This window comes from Pristiophorus japonicus, chromosome 8, assembly GCF_044704955.1.
Source record: "Pristiophorus japonicus isolate sPriJap1 chromosome 8, sPriJap1.hap1, whole genome shotgun sequence".
Lineage (NCBI taxonomy): Eukaryota > Metazoa > Chordata > Chondrichthyes > Pristiophoridae > Pristiophorus > Pristiophorus japonicus.
The window spans coordinates 2,095,297-2,116,857 of NC_091984.1; the positions used below are offsets into that span (position 1 = coordinate 2,095,297).

The window sequence follows — 21,561 nt, forward strand, 5'->3', positions numbered from 1 at the left end:
GGGAGAGCGAGGGGGAGGGGAGAGGGGGAGAGCGAGGGGGAGGGGAGGAGGAGAGGCGAGGGAGAGGGAGAGCGAGGGGGAGGGGAGAGGGAGAGCGAGGGGGAGGGGAGAGGGAGAGCGAGGGGGAGGGAGAGGGAGAGCGAGGGGGAGGGGAGAGGGAGAGCGAGGAGAGGGAGAGCGAGAGGGAGGGGAGAGGAGAGGGGAGAGGCGGGGGAGGGGAGAGCGAGGGGGAGCGGAGAGGGCGGGGGAGCGGAGAGGGCGGGGGAGGGGAGAGGGCGGGGGAGGGGTGAGGGAGAGCGGGGGGGAGGGGAGAAGGGCGGGGGGAGGGGAGAGGGCGGGGGAGGGGAGAGGGCGGGGGAGGGGAGAGGGCGGTGGAGGGGAGAGGGCGGGGGAGAGGAGAGGGAGAGCGAGGGGGAGGGGAGAGCGAGGGGGAGGGGAGAGCGAGGTGGAGGGGAGAGGGGGGGGAGGGCGAGGGAGGGAGGAGGGGGAGAGGGCGGGGGAGGGGGTAGGCCTGTCGCCCAGTGTTAGCAGGCTCACCCTGCTCCGGGGGGAGGTGGGGATAGACTTTTGTCATTACACTTCAATAACTGATTGGAGGTAAGTTACTGCGTGTGCACGGTGCGTGTGCACGGTGCGTGTGCACGGTACGTGTGCACGGTGCGTGTGCAGGTTGCTGTGAGCGGCCAGAATGTGTTGTACGTTTCACTTTCCAGCCTCAGCCCACAGTGTGTCCCCGGTTACCCTGGCAACCCGATCCGTTTGACGCGGATCTTGGGCTCCACGCCCAAAGTTAAAGGACGGGCTCGGTGGCACCACAATCAGCAATTCAAACCGGGAAAGTTGGGTGAGTTTTTTTTGGTGTAGTTGGGCCCCCCAAAAAATTCCCACCCGATCCCCACATCCCTGGATCACCTTAAGAGCCCAAACAGTTAGCAATGTCTGCCTTGAATATACTCAGAGACCCAGCCTCCACAGCCCTCTGGGGCAGAGAATTCCAAAGATTCACCACCCTCTGAGTGAAGAAATTCCTCCTCATCTCAGCCCTAAATGGCCGACCCCTTATCCTGAGACTGTGACCCCTGGTTCTAGACTCCCCAGCCCGGGGGGAAACACCCTCCCTGCATCTACCCTGTCAAGCCCCCTCAGAATCTGGTCTGTTTCAATGAGATCACCTCTCCTTCTAAATTCCAGAGAGTATGGGCCATTCTACTCAATCTCTCGTCATAGGATAGCCCCCTCATCCCAGGACTGAAGGTGCAGCCCATTCCGCTAACAGGAGTAGGTCTACACCTTGGAGTTTTCAGAAGGGAAAAGCATAAAAAGAGACAAAAAATCCCATTAAAAAAAGTTTATCTTAATAAAGAAAAAGTTTGTTCTAAACTCGTTTTCGGGCACTAGGATCCCCTGAACAAACTCAAACTCGCTGTTCCTTTGGTTGGCTTTGGAATAACAAACTCGGCACGGTTAAAGCGGTTGAACAACTTACAGACTTAGCGGAGGTGGGTCTGTGAACGACTTGATCTCGAGTTGCAGCATCGGCTAGCCTCCCAGTGTCCTCCAGAAACCTGTAATCTAAAATCACCAAGATCGCTTCAGAGTCGAGCAGGGATCCCAAAACTTTTGACAGATGCGACTGAAATGTCTGATCGACACACGCTTACCGCTAATGAGATGCATTTCGCCGAAGTGACTGATGGGCGTAAAGGCGGTTTTATCCCGGACTCCGTTGCACCCACTCTCAGCTTTGTGCCTCTTCACACACAGCAAACTTCAAATGAAGAGAGAAAGTCGTTAGTGGTGTGTGGATGACGTGCGTTCCACCAGGTGAGGCGGCGTTCAGTGCGCAGACAGAGTGAAGTTGTGCAATTGGGAGTAAGGAGTTATAAATAAAGGGATAATTCAATCAAGCAGAGTCAGCATGATGTTATGAAAGGGAAATCACGTTTGACTAATTTGCTGGAGCTCTTTGAGGATGTAACGAGCAGGGTGGATAAGGGGGAACCAGTGGATGTGGTGTATTTGGATTTCCAGAAGGCATTCGATAAGGTGCCACATAAAAGGTTACTGCACAAGATAAAAGTTCACGGGGTTGGGGGTAATATATTAGCATGGATAGAGGATTGGCTAACTCACAGAAAACAGAGAGTCGGGATAAATGGGTCAGTTTCCTGTTGGCCAACAGTAACCAGTGGGGTGCCGCAGGGATCGATGCTGGGACCCCAACTATTTACAATCCATATCAATGACTTTGATGAAGGGACCGAGTGTAATGTAGCCAAGTTTGCTGATGGTACAAAGATGGATGGGAAAGCAAGTTGTGACGACACAAATAATCTGCAAAGGGATATAGACAGGCTAAGTGAGTGGGTAAAAATTTGGCAGATGGAGTATAATGTGGGAAAATGTGAGGTTATCCACTTTGGCAGAAACAATAGAAAAGCAAATTATAATTTAAATGGAGAAAAATTGCAAAATGCTGCAGTACAGAGAGACCTGGGGGTCCTTGTGCATGAAACACAAAAAGTTAGTATGCAGGTACAGCAAGTGATCAGGAAGGCAAATGGAATGTTGGCCTTTATTGCAAGGGGGATAGAGTATAAAAGCAGAGAAGTCCTGCTACAACTGTACAGGGTATTGGTGAGGTCACACCTGGAGTACTGCATACAGTTTTGGTTTCCATATTTAAGGAAAGATATACTTGCAATGGAGGCAGTTCAGAGAAGGTTCACTAGGTTGATTCCGGAGATGGGGGGGTTGACTTATGAGGATAGGTTGAGTAGGTTGGGCCTATACACATTGGAGTTCAGAAGAATGAGAGGTGATCTTATCGACACATATAAGATAATGAGGGGGCTCGACAAGGTGGATGCAGAGAGGATATTTCCACTTATAGGGGAAACTAAAACTAGGGGACATAGTCTCAGAATAAGGGGCGACCCATTTAAAATTGAGATGAGGAGGAATTTCTTCTCTGAGGGTTGTAAATTTATGGAATTCTCTGCCCCAGAGAGCTGTGGAAGCTGGGTCATTGAATATATTTAAGGCGGAGAGAGAGAGATTTTTGAGCGGTAAGGGAATAAGGGGTTATGGGGAGAGAGCAGGGAAGTGGAGCTGAGTCCATGATCGGATCAGCCATGAATGGCGGAGCAGGCTCGAGGGGCCTTATGGCCGACTCCTGCTCCTATTTCTTATGGTGTTGTGACACGGACAGGTTACGCGAGTGGGCAACACTGTGGCAAATGGAGCTCGATGTGGGGACATGCGAGGTGAACCACTGCAGACCCAAGGAAGACTCAGCGGGAACATTGTCTTAATGACGAGAGACTGGGAACTGTGGGGTGTGCAGGCACCCAGATCACTAACTGCCAGTGGACAGGTTCAGAAAGCAATCGAAGAGGGCAATGGAATGCCAGCCTGCATCTTGGGGAGGTTGCAATCAATGGTCCCCCTCATTTTTGTCTGGCTGCACGGTCCCGTTAAGTGGCACCGCGACCCATTCAAATCTTTGCGCACGCGCGGATTGTCCCTATTAATAGCCGACGAGAGACCTCCGCGGGACCCCCAGGCCGATGCGCAGCGTAACTGGAACTCTGGGTGGTAATACAAAGGGCTGCGAGTGATGTTAGAGTTTGTATAACGCTCTGGTCAGACACCACGTGCAGTAACTGCGTCCAGTTCTGGGCCCCGCCCCTCAGGGAGGATATAGCGGCCTCGGAGGGGGTGAGCGCAGATATACCGGAACGATACCGGGGCTAAAAGAGTTAAATTGTGAGGACAGGCTGCACAGACTGGGCTTGTGTCCGCTCGGATACAGACGGTCGAGTCGTGGGGGAGGGTTTAATCCAGGCCGTCAAAATGATAAAGGGATTTGATAGAGAGAATGTACCTACTCTCGTGAGAGAGTCCAGAACAAGAGTACGGGTACAATCTTCAAACTAGAGCCAGGCCATTTAGGCAGAACTTGTTCACACTAAGGCCGGTGGGAATCGGGAACTCTCTCTGCCAAAAGGTGATCAATTGAAATGTTCAAGGCGAGATCGATATATTGTTGTCAGACAAGGGATATGGATCGAAGGAGTTGAAGTGTAGATCAGTCACTGCCAAACTGAATGTGGAACTCGCTGCCACAGGGAGGGGTTGAGGTGAATAGTATCGATGTATTTAAGGGGAAGCTGGATAAACACATGGGGGAGAAAGGAATAGAAGGATATGGGGATGGGGTGAGATGGAGAGGGGTGGGAGGGGGCTGGTGTGGAGCATAAACCCCGGCACGGAGCGGTGGGGCATAAACCCCGGCACGGAGCGGTGGGGCATTAAACCCCGGCACGGAGCGGTGGGGCATTAATGCGGTGGGGCATAAACCCCGGCACGGAGCGGTGGGGCATAAACCCCGGCACGGAGCGGTGGGGCATTAAACCCCGGCACGGAGCGGTGGGGCATTAAACCCCGGCACGGAGCGGTGGGGCATAAACCCCGGCACGGAGCGGTGGGGCATAAACCCCGGCACGGAGCGGTGGGGCATTAAACCCCGGCACGGAGCGGTGGGGCATTAAACCCCGGCACGGAGCGGTGGGACATAAACCCCGGCACGGAGCGGTGGGGCATTAAACCCTGGCACGGAGCGGTGGGGCATAAACCCCGGCACGGAGCGGTGGGACATAAACCCCGGCACGGAGCGGTGGGGCATAAACCCCGGCACGGAGCGGTGGGGTATAAACCCCGGCACGGAGCGGTGGGGCATAAACCCCGGCACGGAGCGGTGGGCCCAATGGGCTGTTTCAGGGCCATGCAGGAAATTCTATTTAACGGGCTCAAGGGGCTGAATGGCCGACTGCTGTTCCTGCTGCTGAAGAAGAACATAAGAAATAGGAGCAGGAGTAGGCCATATGGCCCCTCGAGCCTGCTCCGCCATTGAATACAATCATGGCTGATCCGATCATAGACTCAGCTCCACTTCCCCGCCCGCTCCCCATAACCCCTTATTCCCTTATCGGTTAAGAAACTGTCCATCTGTGTTTTAAATATATTCAATGTCCCAGTCTCCACAGCTCTCTGGGGCAGAGAATTCCACAGATTTACAACCCTCTGAGAGAAGAAATTTCTCCTCGTCTCAGTTTTAAATGGGCGGCCCCTTATTCTAAGATCATGCCCTCTAGTTCTAGTCTCCCCCATCAGTGGAAACATCCTTTCTGCATCCACCTTGTCAAGCCCCCTCATAATCTTATACGTTTCGATAAGATCACCTCTCATTCTTCTGAATTCCAATGAGTAGAGGCCCAACCTGCTCAACCTTTCCTCATAAGTCAACCCCCTCATCCCCGGAATCAACCGAGTGAACCTTCTCTGAACTGCCTCCAAAGCAAGTGTATCCTTTCATAAATATGGAAACCAAAACTGCACGCAGTACTCCAGGTGTGGCCTCACCAATACCCTACTCCTGCTCCTATTTCTTATGTTCTTCTTCAGCAGCAGGAACAGCAGTCGGCCATTCAGCCCCTTGAGCCCGTTAACTGTAGCAAGACTTCCCTGCTTTTATACTCCATCCCCTTTGCAATAAAGGCCAATGATTTCCTGATCACTTGCTGACTGTGAACGGTTGTGTCGTACCTGCAAGAGTAGGCCATGCAGCGTGGACATCTGTACTTGGCTTCTGTAGCGACGCATGTTTCACACCTGTGACGGCAGCAAAGGGAGAAAGCAACAGCTTTAAACCCAGCTCAGCACATCCCTGCAAAAACCTCAAAGCCCCCGCACCGCAGGAAGTGGTGACCACTCTCGGGTTTGCTGCCATTTAGCCCACAGCGCACACCGTCCCGCATCCAGGGGTAGACTGGACTCTGGGGGTACCCGACCAGCCGCTTCCCCCCAGCGGTCGATGGCCCCTCCCATCTGTACCCAACACAGGTGGCCGTGCCTGCAGCTGCCTGGGCCCCAAAGCTCTGGAACTCTCTCCCTTAACCTCTCCGCCCCTCTCTCTCCTCCTTTAAGCCGCTCTTTAAAACCTCCCACTTTGACCGAGCTTTTGGTCACCTGCTCGAATATCTCAGGTGGCTCGGTGACACTTGTTGTTTGATAATCGCTCCTGTGAAGTGTCTTGGGATGTTACATTACTGTAACATAACCACCAAGCTACCGGTCCCGTATACTTTCCCCGGGAAAGGTAGCACAGTGGTTATGTTACTGGGCCAGTAATCCCAAAGGTGAATGGAATGTTGGCCTTCATTGCGAGAGGGATGGAGTACAAAAGCAGGGAGGTCCTGCTGCAACTGTACAGGGTATTGGTAAGGCCGCACCTGAAGTACTGCGTGCAGTTTTGGTCACCTTACTTAAGGAAGGATATACTAGCTTTGGAGGGGGTACGGAGACGATTCACTAGGCTGATTCCGGAGATTAAAGGGTTACCTTATGATGATAGATTGAGTAGACTGGGTCTTTACTCGTTGTTCAGAAGGATGAGGGGTGATCTTATAGAAACATTTAAAATAATGAAAGGGATAGACAAGATAGAGGCAGAGAGGTTGTTTCCACTGGTCGGGGAGACTAGAACTAAGGGGCACAGCCTCAAAATACGGGGGAGCCAATTTAAAACCGAGTTGAGAAGGAATTTCTTCTCCCAGAGGGTTGTGAATCTGTGGAATTCTCTGCCCAAGGAAGCAGTTGAGGCTGGCTCATTGAATGTATTCAAGTCACAGATAGATAGATTTTTAACCAATAAGGGAATTAAGGGTTACAGGGAGCGGGCGGGTAAGTGGAGCTGAGTCCACGGCCAGATCAGCCATGATCTTGTTGAATGGCGGAGCAGGCTCGAGGAGCTAGATGGCCTACTCCTGTTCCTAATTCTTATGTTCTTATGTTCTCATGTAAAAAGCTTATTTCAGCACAGTTGCACATAGCCAGAGTCACTTCCAACCGTGAATAGCAAGGAACAATTAAAGATCTTCATAACTGATGGGACTTAAAAAGTACATGGTATATTAAACTTTATTGGAAGGAGGTTGGGATTTAAGAGCGAGGAAGTCTGGAGTATTGTGTACAGTTTTGTTCTCCTTACCTAAGCAAGGATATACTTGCCGAAGAGGGGTTGCAACAAAGGTTCACCAGACTGATACCTGGGATGGGGGGGTTTCAGTAAAATGGGCCTATATTCTCTGGCGTTTAGAAGAATGAGAGGTGATCTGATTGAAATGACTCCAGGGTGAACAAGGCTGGGAACTCAACATTCAGCGGTATTCAACATTTAGGAAGGATAGACAGAAAGGAAAAGGAGGTGGGGTAGCGTTGCTGGTTTAAGAGGAAATTAATGCAATAGTAAGGAAGGACATTAGCCTGGATGATGTGGAATCGGTATGGGTGGAGCTACGGAATACCAAGGGGCAGAAAACGCTAGTGGGAGTTGTGTACAGACCACCAAACAGTAGTAGTGAGGTTGGGGACAGCATCAAACAAGAAATTAGGGATGCGTGCAATAAAGGTACAACAGTTATCATGGGCGACTTTAATCTAAACATAGATTGGGCTAACCAAACTGGTAGCAATATGGTGGAGGAGGATTTCCTGGAGTGTATTAGGGATGGTTTTCTCGACCAATATGTCGAGGAACCAACTAGAGGGCTGGCCATCCTAGACTAGGTGATGTGTAATGAGAAAGGACTAATTAGCAATCTTGTTGTGCGAGGACCCTTGGGGAAGAGTGACCATAATATGGTAGAATTCTTTATTAAGATGGAGAGTGACACAGTTAATTCAGAGACTAGGGTCCTGACCTTAAGGAAAGGTAACTTCGGTGGTATGAGATGTGAATTGGCTAGGATAGACTGACGAATGATACTTAAAGGGTTGACGGTGGATAGGCAATGGCAAATATTTAAAGATCACATTGATGAACTTCAACAATTATACATCCCTGTCTGGAGTAAAAATAAAACGGGGAAGGTGGCTCAACCGTGGCTAACAAGGGAAATTAAGGAGTGTTAAATCCAAGGGAGAGGCATATAAATTGGCCAGAAAAAGCAGCAAACCTGAGGACTGGGAGAAATTTAGAATTCAGCAGAGGAGGACAAAGGGTTTAATTAGGAGGGGGAAAATAGAGTATGAGAGGATGCTTGCTGGGAACATAAAAACTGACTGCAAAAGCTTCGATAGATATGTGAAGAGAAAAAGATTAGTGAAGACAAACGTAGGTCCCTTGCAGTCAGATTCAGGTGAATTTATAATGGGGAACAAAGAAATGGCAGACCAATTGAACAAATACTTTGGTTCACGAAGGAAGACACAAATAACCTTCCAGAAATACTAGAGAAGGAGGAACTGAAGGAAATCCTTATTAGTCAGGAAATTGTGTTCGGGAAATTGATGGGATTGAAGGCCAATAAATCCCCGGGGCCTGATGGTATGCATCCCAGAGTACTTAAGGAAGTGGCCCTAGAAATAGTGGATGCATTGGTGATCATTTTCCAACAGTGTATAGACTCTGGATCAGTTCCTATGGACTGGAGGGTAGCTAATTTAACACCACTTTTTTTTAAAAAGGAGGGAGAGAGAAAATGGGTAATTATAGACCGGTTAGCCTGACATCAGTAGTGGGGAAAATGTTGGAATCAATTATTAAGGATGAAATAGCAGCACATTTGGAAAGCAGTGACAGGATTGGACCAAGTCAGCATGGATTTATGAAAGGGAAATCATGCTTGACAACTCTTCTGGAATTTTTTGAGGATGTAACTAGTAGAGTGGACAAGGGCGAACCAGTGGATGTGGTGTATTTGGACTTCCAAAAGGCTTTTGACAAGGTCCCACACAAGAGATTGACATGCAAAATTAAAGCACATGGTATTGGGGGTAATGTATTGACGTGGATAGAGAACTTGTTGGCAGACAGGAAGCAGAGAGTCGGGATAAACGGGTCCTTCTCAGAATGGCAGGCAGTGACTAGTGGAGTGCCGCAGGGCTCAGTGCTGGGACCCCAGCTCTTTACAATATACATTAACGATTTAGATGAAGGAATTGAATGTAATATCTCCAAGTTTGCAGATGACACTAAACTGGGTGGCGTTGTGAGCTGTGAGGAGGACGCTAAGAGGCTGCAGGGTGACTTGGACAGGTTAGGCGAGTGGGCAAATGCATGGCAGACGCAGTATAATGTGGATATTTGTGAGGTTATCCACTCTGGTGGCAAAAACATGAAGGCAGAATATTATCTGAATGGCGGCAGATGAGGAAAAGGGGAGGTGCAACGAGACCTGGGTGTCATGGTACATCAGTCCTTGAAAGTTGGCATGCAGATACAGCAAGCGGTGAAGAAGGCAAATGGCATGTTGGCCTTCATAGCTAGGGGATTTGAGTATAGGAGCAGGGAGGTCTTACTGCAGTTGTACAGGGCCTTGGTGAGGCTTCACCTGGAATATTGTGTTCAGTTTTGGTCTCCTAATCTGAGGAAGGACATTCTTGCTATTGGGGGAGTGCAGTGAAGGTTCACCAGACTGATTCCTGGGATGGCAGGACTGACATATGAGGAGAGACAGGATCAACTCGGCTTATATTCTCTAGAGTTTAGAAGAATGAGAGGGGATCTCATAGAAACATATAAAATTGTGACGGGATTGGACAGGTTAGATACAGGAAGAATGTTCCCGATGTTGGTGAAGTCCAGAACCAGGGGACACAGTCTAAGAATAAGGGGTAAGCCATTTAGGACCGAGATGAGGAGAAACTTCTTAACTCAGAATTGTGAACCTGTGGAATTCTCTACCACAGAGAGTTGTTGATGCCAGTTAGATGCCAGTTAGATAAGCAGGGAGGTCCTGCTGCAACTGTATAGGGTATTGGTAAGGCCGCACCTGGAGTACTGCGTGCAGTTTTAGTCACATTACTTAAGGAAGGATATGCTAGCTTTGGAGGGGGTACAGAGACGATTCACTAGGCCGATTCCGGAGATGAAGGGGTTACCTTATGATGATAGATTGAGTAGACTGGGTCTTTACTCGTTGGAGTTCAGAAGGATGAGGGGTGATCTTATAGAAACATTTAAAATCATGAAAGGGATAGACAAGATAGAGGCAGAGAGGTTGTTTCCACTGGTGGGGGAGACTAGAACTAGGGGGCACAGCCTCAAAATACGGGGGAGCCAATTTAAAACCGAGTTGAGAAGGAATTTCTTCTCCCAGAGGGTTGTGAATCTGTGGAATTCTCTGCCCAAGGAAGCAGTTGAGGCTGGCTCATTGAATGTATTCAAGTCACAGATAGATAGATTTTTAACCAATAAGGGAATTAAGGGTTACGGGGAGCGGGCGGGTAAGTGGAGCTGAGTCCACGGCCAGATCAGCCATGATCTTATTGAATGGCGGAGCAGGCTCGAGGGGCTAGATGGCCTACTCCTGTTCCTAATTCTTATGTTCTTATGACCTTTACGGCTAAAGGGATCAAGGGGTATGGAGAGAAAGCAGGAAAGGGGTACTGCGGTGAATGATAAGCCATGATCTTATTGAATGGTGGTGCAGGCTCGAAGGGTTGAATGGCCTGCTCCTGCACCTATTTTCTATGTTTCCAGTTCTGAGAGGGCTTGACAGGGTAGATGCAGGGAGGCTGTTTCCCCCGGGCTGGAGAGTCTAGAACCAGGGGGTCACAGTCTCAGGATAAGGGGTCGGCCATTTAAGACTGAGATGAACAAGAGACCAGAATTGGAGGGGCGCAGAGATCTCGGAGGGTGGTCGGGCTGGAGGTTATAGAGATAGGGAGAGGGGGGTGGCAAGGCCATGGAGGGATTGGGAAAGCCAGGACTGTGCTCCCACCCAGCCAAGCTGACACTTGATCCAAATTGTTACACGTTTGGTTGAATTCTCAACATCTGGAAAAAAAACTAATCCCAGAACCCCATGCCTGGCTTCATTTTAGGAGGACACAAGTTACCTTACAGTGCATCTTCAGAGAGAATGAGACCCTCCCCCCCTCCTGTAACAGGCTGTGTTTGCACCCACCCACTGCCTCTCAATTTTAACACAGTCCTTCTTACCCAGACAGTGAGATCTTCCTTTTCACAGCTGCACGTTGCTGGGACTCCTGCACTGCAGCAAGGCTCACATCCTCTCTGGCCCCAGCGCTCTGTGTCTCTCCTCTGGCCCCAGCGCTGCCGTTCTCTGCCATCTCCAGCCTGGCACTCCCGGTGCCGTATGTTGTGTATCGCTCGCTTTGCTTCCGCCTCCGGATCCGGATCCGCGACAGTTTGCAACCTCCCCCGCTCCTCCCGACTCTTGCGCTTTGCGGAAATGAAGGGTTTGCGGATTGCAGGTTTTGTGGAGAGTGCAGGGGCTGCGGAGAATGCAGGATATGCGGAATTGAAGTGTTTGCTGAATACAGCTTTTTGCGGAGAATACATGGGTTTTGCGGGTTGCAGGGTTTGCGGAGAATGCATGGGTTTTGCGGGTTGCAGGGTTTGCGGAGAATGCAGGGTTTTGCGGGTTGCAGGGTTTGCAGGTTGCAGGATTTGCGGAGAATGCAGGGTTTTGCGGGTTGCAGGATTTGCGGAGAATGCAGGGTTTTGCGGGTTGCAGGATTTGCGGAGAATGCAGGGTGTTGCGGGGAATGCAGGGTTTTGCGGGTTGCAGGATTTGCGGAGAATGCAGGGTGTTGCGGGGAATGCAGGGTTTTGCGGGTTGCAGGATTTGCGGAGAATGCAGGGTTTTGCGGGGAATGCAGGGTTTTGCGGGTTGCAGGATTTGCGGAGAATGCAGGGTGTTGCAGGGTTTGCGGGTTGCAGAGAATGCAGCTTTTGCGGGTTGCAGGGTTTGCAGGTTGCAGGGTTTGCGGAAAATGCAGCTTTTGTGGGTTGCAGGGTTTGCGGGTTGCAGGGTTTGCAGAGAATGCAGCGTTTGCGGAAAATGCAGCTTTTGCGGGTTGCAGGGTTTGCGAGTTGCAGGGTTTGCAGAGAATGCAGCCTTTGCGGGTTGCAGGGTTTGCGGGTTGCAGGGTTTGCAGAGAATGCAGCTTTTGCGGGTTGCGGGGTTTGCGGAGAATGCAGCTTTTGCGGGTTGCAGGGTTTTGCGGGTTGCAGGATTTGCGGAGAATGCAGGGTTTTGCAGGTTGCAGGATTTGCGGAGAATGCAGGGTTTTGCAGTTTGCAGGATTTGCGGAGAATGCAGGGTTTGCGGGTTGCAGGATTTGCGGAGAATGCAGGATTTGCGGAGAATGCAGGGTTTTGCGGGTTGCAGGATTTGCGGAGAATGCAGGGTTTTGCAGGTTGCAGGATTTACGGAGATTGCAGGGTTTTGCGGGTTGCAGGATTTGCGGAGATTGCAGGGTTTGCAGGTTGCAGGATTTGCGGAGAATGCAGGGTTTGCAGGTTGCAGGGTTTGCGGGTTGCAGGGTTTGCAGGTTGCAGGATTTGCGGAGAATGCAGGGTTTTGCAGGTTGCAGGATTTACGGAGATTGCAGGGTTTGCAGGTTGCAGGATTTGCGGAGATTGCAGGGTTTGCGGGTTGCAGGGGTTGCAGGGTTTGCAGGTTGCAGGATTTGCGGAGAATGCAGGATTTGCGGAGAATGCAGGGTTTTGCAGGTTGCAGGATTTGCGGAGAATGCAGGGTTTTGCAGGTTGCAGGATTTGCGGAGATTGCAGGGTTTTGCGGAGAATGCAGGGTTTTGCGGCTTGCAGGGTTTTGCGGAACGCGGAATATTGCGCCCCTCCACGGACAAGCGCAGAGGGACGCCTCCGCTCCACTGCAGCGCCGCACACTGCCGCTGTCGGAGCTGGTGCTGAGGGGCGCCGCGTGTTGTGGGACATTAACCCGTTGTGTGCCAGCCACATCTCAGCCACAGAAGCTCGCCACCCGGGCCATCACTTCCCCTCAAGTCATTTCTTTGCAACGAGCAAGCACATTTTCCAATTTCAGAGTGTCCATCAACATCACTTTCCTTGGAATCGAGGAAGACTTGCTTCCACTCGCAAAATGAGTTCTTTGGTGGCTGAACAGTCCAATATGGGAGCCTCAGTCCCTGTCACAGGTGGGACAGATAGTCGTTGAGGTAAGGGGAGAGTGGGACTGGTTTGCCGCACGCTCCTTCCGCTACCTGTGCATGCTCTCGGCGATGAGACTCGAGGTGCTCAGCGTCCTCCCGGATGCACTTCCTCCACTTAGGGCGGACTGGTCTTTGGCCAGGGACTCCCAGGTGTCGGTGGGGATGTTGCACTTTATCAGGGAGGCTTTGAGGGTGTCCTTGTAACATTTCCTCTTCCCACCTTTGGCTCACTTGCCGTGGACGAGTTCCGAGTAGACCGCTTGCTTTGGGAGTCTTGTGTCTGGCGTGTGGACAATGTGGCCCTGCCCAGCGGAGCTGGTCGAGTGTGGTCAGTGCTTCGATGCTGGGAATGTTGGCCTGGTCGAGGACGCTAACGTTGGTGCATCTGTCCTCCCAGGGGATTTGCAGGATCTTGCGGAGACAGCGTTGGTGGTATTTCTCCAGCGACTTGAGGTGTCTACTGTACATGGTCCATGTCTCTGAGCCATACAGGTGGGCGGGAATTATACATGGCCTTCTTCGACCTTTGACACTGTCGACTGCGAGGGTCTATGGAGTGTCCTCTGTTTCGGATGCTCCCAAAAGTCCGTCACCATCCTCTGCCTGCTCCATGACGACATGCAGGCCGTGATCCTTACCAACAGATCCATTACAGACCCAATCCACGTCTGGACCGGGGTCAACGACCAAGCACATTTTCCAATGCACCATCAGGGCATTTTACAGCGTCTGTTTCAGTGTAGAAGTCAGACTTAAATCAGATCTAAGGGGTTTGTTCCATTCACCCCCAGTAAAGTTTTTAAATTTGACCTCTGCAACGCTGTAGTTACATTGCACTGGCTGGCTGCGTGCCCCCAACACTGGCAGAGCCCTGCGGTGAGGGGCTAAAGTTGCATAGCCCGTGTAATGCCTATACCAAATGGCACATCACGCTACTGCCTTATCGGGGCTTATTGACAAACTACAGTAGGCGGACGACGCTTGCATCTGCGCACATTCAGAGGCTGAACTCCCAAGTCATCGTCAACATTCTTACCGAGGCGTATGAAGGCATGGGTCTTACACTAAACATCCGTAAGACAAAGGTCCTCCACCAGCCTGTCCTCGTCGCACAGCACTGCCCCCCAGTCATCAAGATCCACGGCCCGGCCCTGGACAAGGTGGACCATTTCCCATACCTCGGGAGCCTCTTATCAACAAGAGCAGACATCAACAATGAGATTCAACACCGCCTCCAGTGCGCCAGCACAGCCCTCGGCCGCCTGAGGAAAAGAGTGTTTGAAGACCAGGCCCTCAAATCTACCACCAAGCTCATGGTCGACAGAGCTACAGTAATACCCGCCCTCCTGTATGGCTCAGAGACATGGACCATATACAGTAGACACTAGTAAGGAGGAGGAACTGAGGGAAATCTTTATTAGTCGGGAAATTGTGTTGGGGAAATTGATGGGATTGAAGGCCGATAAATCCCCAGGGCCTGATGGACTGCATCCCAGAGTACTTAAGGAGGTGGCCCTGGAAATAGCGGATGCATTGACAGTCATTTTCCAACATTCCATTGACTCTGGATCAGTTCCTATCGAGTGGAGGGTAGCCAATGTAACCCCACTTTTTAAAAAAGGAGGGAGAGAGAAAACAGGGAATTATAGACCGGTCAGTCTGACCTCAGTAGTGGGTAAAATGATGGAATCAATTATTAAGATGTCATAACAGTGCATTTGGAAAGAGGTGACATGATAGGTCCAAGTCAGCATGGATTTGTGAAAGGGAAATCATGCTTGACAAATCTTCTGGAATTTTTTGAGGATGTTTCCAGTAGAGTGGACAAGGGAGAACCAGTTGATGTGGTATATTTGGACTTTCAGAAGGCTTTCGACAAGGTCCCACACAAGAGATTAATGTGCAAAGTTAAAGCACATGGGATTGGGGGTAGTGTGCTGACGTGGATTGAGAACTGGTTGTCAGACAGGAAGCAAAGAGTAGGAGTAAATGGGTACTTTTCAGAATGGCAGGCAGTGACTAGTGGGGTAACGCAAGGTTCTGTGCTGGGGCCCCAGCTGTTTACATTGTACATTAATGATTTAGACGAGGGGATTAAATGTAGTATCTCCAAATTGGCGGATGACACTAAGTTGGGTGGCAGTGTGAGCTGGGAGGGGGATGCTATGAGGCTGCAGAGTGACTTGGATAGGTTAGGTGAGTGGGCAAATGCGTGGCAGATGAAGTATAATGTGGGTAAATGTGAGGTTATCCACTTTGGTGGTAAAAACAGAGAGACAGACTATTATCTGAATGGTGACAGATTAGGAAAAGGTGAGGTGCAATGAGACCTGGGTGTCATGGTACATCAGTCATTGAAGGTTGGCATGCAGGTACAGCAGGCGGTTAAGAAAGCAAATGGCATGTTGGCCTTCATAGCGAGGGGATTTGAGTACAGGGGCAGGGAGGTGTTGCTACAGTTGTACAGGGCCTTGGTGAGGCCACACCTGGAGTATTGTGTACAGTTTTGGTCTCCTAACCTGAGGAAGGACATTCTTGCTATTGAGAGAGTGCAGCGAAGGTTCACCAGATGATTCCCGGGATGGCGGGACTGACATATCAAGAAAGACTGGATCAACTGGGCTTGTATTCACTGGAGTTCAGAAGAATGAGAGGGGACCTCATAGAAACGTTTAAAATTCTGACGGGTTTAGACAGGTTAGATGCAGGAAGAATGTTCCCAATGTTGGGGAAGTCCAGAACCAGGGGTCACAATCTAAGGATAAGGGGTAAGCCATTTAGGACCAAGATGAGGAGAAACTTCTTCACCCAGAGAGTGGTGAACCTGTGGAATTCTCTATCACAGAAAGTTGTTGAGGCCAATTCACTAAATATATTCAAAAAGGAGTTAGATGAAGTCCTTACTACTCGGGGGATCAAGGGGTATGGCGAGAAAGCAGGAAGGGGGTACTGAAGTTGCATGTTCAGCCATGAACTCATTGAATGGCGGTGCAGGCTAGAAGGGCTGAATGGCCAACTCCTGCACCTATTTTCTATGTTTCTATGTCTATGTTTCTACACCTCAAGTCGCTGGAGAAATACCACCAACGATGTCGCCGCAAGATCCTACAAATCCCCTGGGAGGACAGACTCACCAATGTCAGTGTTCTCGATCAGGCCAACATCCCCGGCATCGAATATCTGACCACACTCGACCAGCTCCGTTGGGCCATGCCAGACACGAGACTCCCAAAGCTCTACTCGGAACTCCTACACGGCAAGCGAGCCCCAGCTGGGCAGAGGAAACGTTACAAGGACACGCTCAAAGCCTCCCTGATAAAGTGCAACATCCCCACAGACACCTGGGAGTCCCTGGCCAAAGACCACCCTAAGTGGAGGAAGTGCATCCGGGAGCACCTCGAGTCTCGTCGCCGAGAGCATGCAGAAACCAAGTGCAGGCAGCGGAAGGAGCGTGCGGCAAACCAGTCCCACCCTCCCCTTCCCTCGACCACTGTCTGTCCCACCTGTGACAGGGACTGTGGCTCTCGTACTGGGCTGTTCAGTCACCTGAGAACTCACTTTTAGAGTGGAAGCAAGTCTTCCTCGACTCCGAGGGACTGTCTATGATGATGATAGCAAGTGGCACACCACACTACTGGCTTATCGGGAACCACAGGATGGAACAGGCTGGGGGCTCTTTGCCAGAGAGAATCGAAGGCCGAGGAGTGACTGGATAGCGGTCTATAAGATTATGAAAGGGGTTTGAGGGGTTAGACATAGGGAGATGTTTCCACATCTGCGGTAAAGAGTTACATTTATATATCGCCTTTCACGACCACCAGATGTCTCAAAATGCTTTACAGCCAATGAAGTACTTTTTGGAGTGTAGTCACTGTTGTAAAGTCAGAAACGCGGCAGCCAATTTGCGCACAGCAAGCTCCCACAAATAGCAATGTGTTAATGGCCAGATAATCTGTTTTTGTTGTGTTGATTGAGGGATAAATATTGGCCCCAGGACACTGGGGATAACTCCCCTGCTCTTCTTCGAAATAGTGCCCTGGGATCTTTTACACCCACCAAAAGTATTACGGGATGTGGGCCAAAGGCGGGTAGATGGAGTTAGGTCGCAGATCAGCCCATGATCTCAGTGAATGGCGTAACAGGCTCGAGGGGCTGAATGGCCTCCTCCTGTTCCTATGTTCCTATTCGTCAGTGAGACTGTTTCAGGTTATCGGCCGAAGCCATTGTCTTCAGACCCCGCCACAAACTCCGTTCCCTCGCCACTGACTCCATCCCTCTCGCTAGCCACCGTCTGAGGCTGAACCAGACTGTTCGCAACCTCGGTGTTGTATTTGACCCTGAGATGAGCTTCCGACCCCATATCCGCTCCATCACTTGCACCTCCATAACATCGCCCGTCTCCACCCCTGCCTCAGCTCATCTGCTGCTGAAACCCTCGTCCATGCCTCCAGACTTGACTATTCCAACGCTCCCCTGGCCGGCCTCTCACATTCTACCCTCCATAAACTAGAGATGATCCAAAACTCAGCTGCCCCATGTCCTAACTCGCACCGAGTCCCGCTCACCCATCACCCCCTGTGCTCACTGCCCCGTGTCCTAACACACACCCAGTCCCGCTCACCCATCACCCCCTGTGCTCACTGCCCCGTGTCCTAACTCACACCCACTCCCGCTCACCCATCACCCCCTGTGCTCACTGCCCCGTGTCCTAACTCGCACCGAGTCCCGCTCACCCATCACCTGCTGTGCTCGCTGACCTACATTGGCTCCTGGTCTGGCAAAGACTCAATTTTAAAATACTTCTTGTTTTCAAAACCCCTCCATAACTTCACCCCTCCCTATCCCTGTAACCCCTCCCACCCTACACCCGCCCTATCTCTGTAACCCCTCACACCCTACACCCCTCCCTATCCCTGTAACCCCCTCCCACCCTACACCCCTCCCTATCTCTGTAACCTCCTCCCACCCTACACCCCTCCCTATCTCGGTAACCCCCTCCCATCCTACACCCCTCCCTATCCCTGTAACCCCCTCCCCCCTACACCCCTCCCTATCTCTGTAACCCCTCCCACCCTACACCCCTCCCTATCTCTGTAACCTCCTCCCACCCTACACCCCTCCCTATCTCGGTAACCCCCTCCCATCCTACACCCTTCCCTATCCCTGTAACCCCCTCCCCCCTACACCCCTCCCTATCTCTGTAACCCCTCCCACCCTACACCCCTCCCTATCTCTGTAACCTCCTCCCACCCTACACCCCTCCCTATCTCGGTAACCCCCTCCCATCCTACACCCTTCCCTATCCCTGTAACCCCCTCCCCCCTACACCCCTCCCTATCTCTGTAACCCCTCCCACCCTACACCCCTCCCTATCTCTGTAACCCCCTCCCACCCTACACACCTCCCTATTCTTCATCATAGGCAGTCCCTCAAAATTGAGGAAGACTTGCTTCCACTCTAAAAGTGAGTTCTCAGGTGACTGAACAGTCCAATACGAGAGCCACAGTCCCTGTCACAGGTGGGACAGACAGTGGTTGAGGGAAGGGGAGGGTGGGACTGGTTTGCCACACGCTCCTTCCGCTGCCTGCGCTTGTTTTCTGCATGCTCTCGGCGATGAGACTCGAGGTGCTCAGCGCCCTCCCAGATGCTCTTCCTCCACTTAGGGCGGTACCTCCCTCTGAACTTGTAGAACTCCGCTCACTCAGATCCAACCCCAACCTTGTCATCAAACCTGCTGACAAGGGTGGCGCTGTTGTTGTTTGGCGAACCGATCTCTACCTTGCAGAGGCCGATCGCCAACTCTCTGACACTTCCTCCTACCTCCCCCCTGGACCATGACCCCACTACTGAACATCAAGCCATCGTTTCCGAGACTCTCACTGACCTCATCTCCTCTGGAGATCTTCCCTCCACAGCGACCAGCCTCATAGTTCCCCAACCCCGCACAGCACTTCTACCTCCTTCCCAAGATCCACAAACAGGACTGCCCCAGTAGACCCATCGTTTCAGCCTGTTCTTGCCCACAGAACTTATTTCTTTCTATATCGACTCTACTTTTTCTCTCCTTGTCCAATCTCTTCCCACCTACATCCGCCACTCCTCCGATACCCTCCATCACTTTAACAGTTTCCAGTTTCCTGGCCCCAACGGTTCTCCTTTTCACCATGGACGTCCAAGCCCTCTACACTTCCATCTCCCACCAGGATGGCCTGAGGGCGCTCCGCTTCTTCCTCGAGCAGAGGCCCATCCACCACACCCTCCTCCGCCTGGCTGAACTTGTTCTCACATTGAACAGCTTCTCCTTTAACTCCACTCACTTCCTCCAAATTAAAGGTGTTGCTATGGGAACCTGCATGGGTTCTAGCTATGCCCGCCTTTTCATGGGATATGTGGAACATTCTTTGTTCCAGTCCTACTCGAGTCCCCTCCCTCATCTCTTTTTCCAATACATTGATGACTGTATCGGTGCCGTTTCCTGCTCTCGACCTCAACTAGAAAATTTCATTCACTTTGCTTTCAATGTCCACCCTTCCCTCACCTTCACACGGTCCATCTCCGACTCTTCCCTTCCCTTCCTCGACTTCTCCGTCTCCATCTCTGGGGATAGGCTATCGACCAGTATCCACTATAAGCTCATTGACTCCCACAGCTACTTGGACCACACTTCCTCCGACCCCACATCTTGTAAGGTCTCCATTCCATTCTCCCATTTTCTTTGTCTCCATCGGATCTGCTCTGACGACGCTACCTTTCACACTAGTCCTCTGACGTGTCTTCCTTTTTCCTCAACCGAGGATTTCCTCTGTCGTGGTTAACATGGCTCTCGACTGTGTCCGTTCTATTTCCTGCACCTCTACTCTCACTCCTTCCCCTCCCTCCCAGAACCACGACAGGGTTGCCCTTGTCCTCACCTTTCACCCCACCAGCCTCCACGTTCAATGGATCATCCTCTGCCATTTCCACCACCTCCAGCGTGATCCCATCACCAATCACATATTCCCCTCCCCTCCCCTCTCAGCATTCCAAAGGGACCGCTCCCACCCAGGCACCCTGGTCCATTCCGCAGTCACCCCCAGCACCCCCTCCCCTTCCCACGGCACCTTCCCGTGCAAACGCAGGAGATACAACACCTGCCCTTTTACCTCCTTCCTTCCCGCTATCCAGGGCCCCAAATACTCCTTCCAGGTGACCCAGCGATTTACTTGTATTTCTTTCAATGTAGTATACTGTATTTGCTGCTCACGATGTGGTCTCCTCTACATTGGGGAGACTAAACGCAGATTGCGTGACCGCTTTGCGGAGCACCTCCGTTCAGTCCGTAAGTGTGACCCCGAGCTTCCGGTCGCCTGTCCCTTTAATTCCCCACTCCACTCGCACTCTGACCTCTCTGACCTCGGTCTCCTACACTGTTCCAACGAAGCTCAACGTAAGCTCGAGGAACAGCACCTCATCTTTCGTTTAGGCACTTTACAGCCTCTGGACTCAACATCGAGTTCAACAATTTCAGACCAGAACCTCTGGCCATCTTTGGCTCCCTCCCGATCTTATGTTTTTCTTCTTTTTTTTCTCTTTGTCTCTAATGGCAGCTGGTCATAATTCCGCCATTTACACCCTTCCAGATTAACTTTGTTCTAACTTCTGTCAAGATCCAATGATTTAGACGAAGGAATTGAATGTAATCTCTCCAAGTTTGCAGATGACACTAAGCTGGGTGGCGGTGTGAGCTGTGAGGGGGACGCTAAGAGGCTGCAGGGTGACTTGGACAGGTTAGGTGAGTGGGCAAATATATGGCAGATGCAGTATAATGTGGATAAATGTGAGGTTATCCACTTTGGGGGCAAAAACACAAAGGCAGATTATCTGAATGGCGGCAGATTAGGAAAAGGGGAAGTGCAACGAGACCTGGGTGTAATGGTACATCAGTCATTGAAAGTTGGCATGCAGGTGGCATGTTGGCCTTCATAGTGAGAGGATTTGAGTACAGGGGCAAGGAGGTGTTACTGCAGTTGTACAGGGCTTTGGTGAGGCCACACCTTGAATATTGTGATCAGTTTTGGTTTCCAAATCTGAGGAAGGACATTCTTGCTATTGAAGGAGTGCAGCGAAGGTTCACCAGACTGATTCCTGGGATGGCAGGACTGACATATGAAGAAAAACTGGATCAACTAGGCTTATATTCACTGGAGTTTAGAAGAATGAGAGGGGATCTCATAGAAACATATAAAATTCTGACGGGGCTGGACAGGTTAGATACAGGAAGAATGTTCCCGATGTTGGGGAAGTCCAGAACCAGGGGTCTAATAATAAGGGGTAAGCCATTTAGGACTGAGATGAGGAGAAACTTCTTCACTCAGAGAGTTGTGAACCTGTGGAATTCTCTACCACAGAAAGTTGTTGAGGCCAGTTTGTTAGCTATATTCAAAAGGGAGTTAGATGTGGCCCTTACGGCTAAAGGGATTAAGGGGTATGGAGAGAAAGCAGGAATGGGGTACTGAAGGAATGATCAGCCATGATCATATTGAATGGTGGTGCAGGCTCGAAGGGCTGAATGGC

The 21,561-nt window shown here is 51.1% G+C and overlaps 1 protein-coding gene across 1 annotated transcript in view; it reads right to left on the minus strand.

Annotated features, from left to right (window-relative positions):
• Positions 1-11,180, minus strand: part of znhit6 (zinc finger HIT-type containing 6) — a 110,164-nt gene extending 98,984 nt beyond the window's left edge. Inside the window, exons 1-4 of the mRNA XM_070885957.1 lie at positions 11,009-11,180; positions 5,608-5,673; positions 1,662-1,768; positions 1,487-1,572 (exon numbers count right to left, since the gene is read on the minus strand). Of these exons, the coding sequence (XP_070742058.1) occupies positions 1,487-1,572; positions 1,662-1,768; positions 5,608-5,673; positions 11,009-11,139 (390 nt within the window). The 5' untranslated portion in view covers positions 11,140-11,180. The remainder of the gene's footprint in view (positions 1-1,486; positions 1,573-1,661; positions 1,769-5,607; positions 5,674-11,008) is intronic.
• Positions 11,181-21,561: the final 10,381 nt, after the last annotated feature.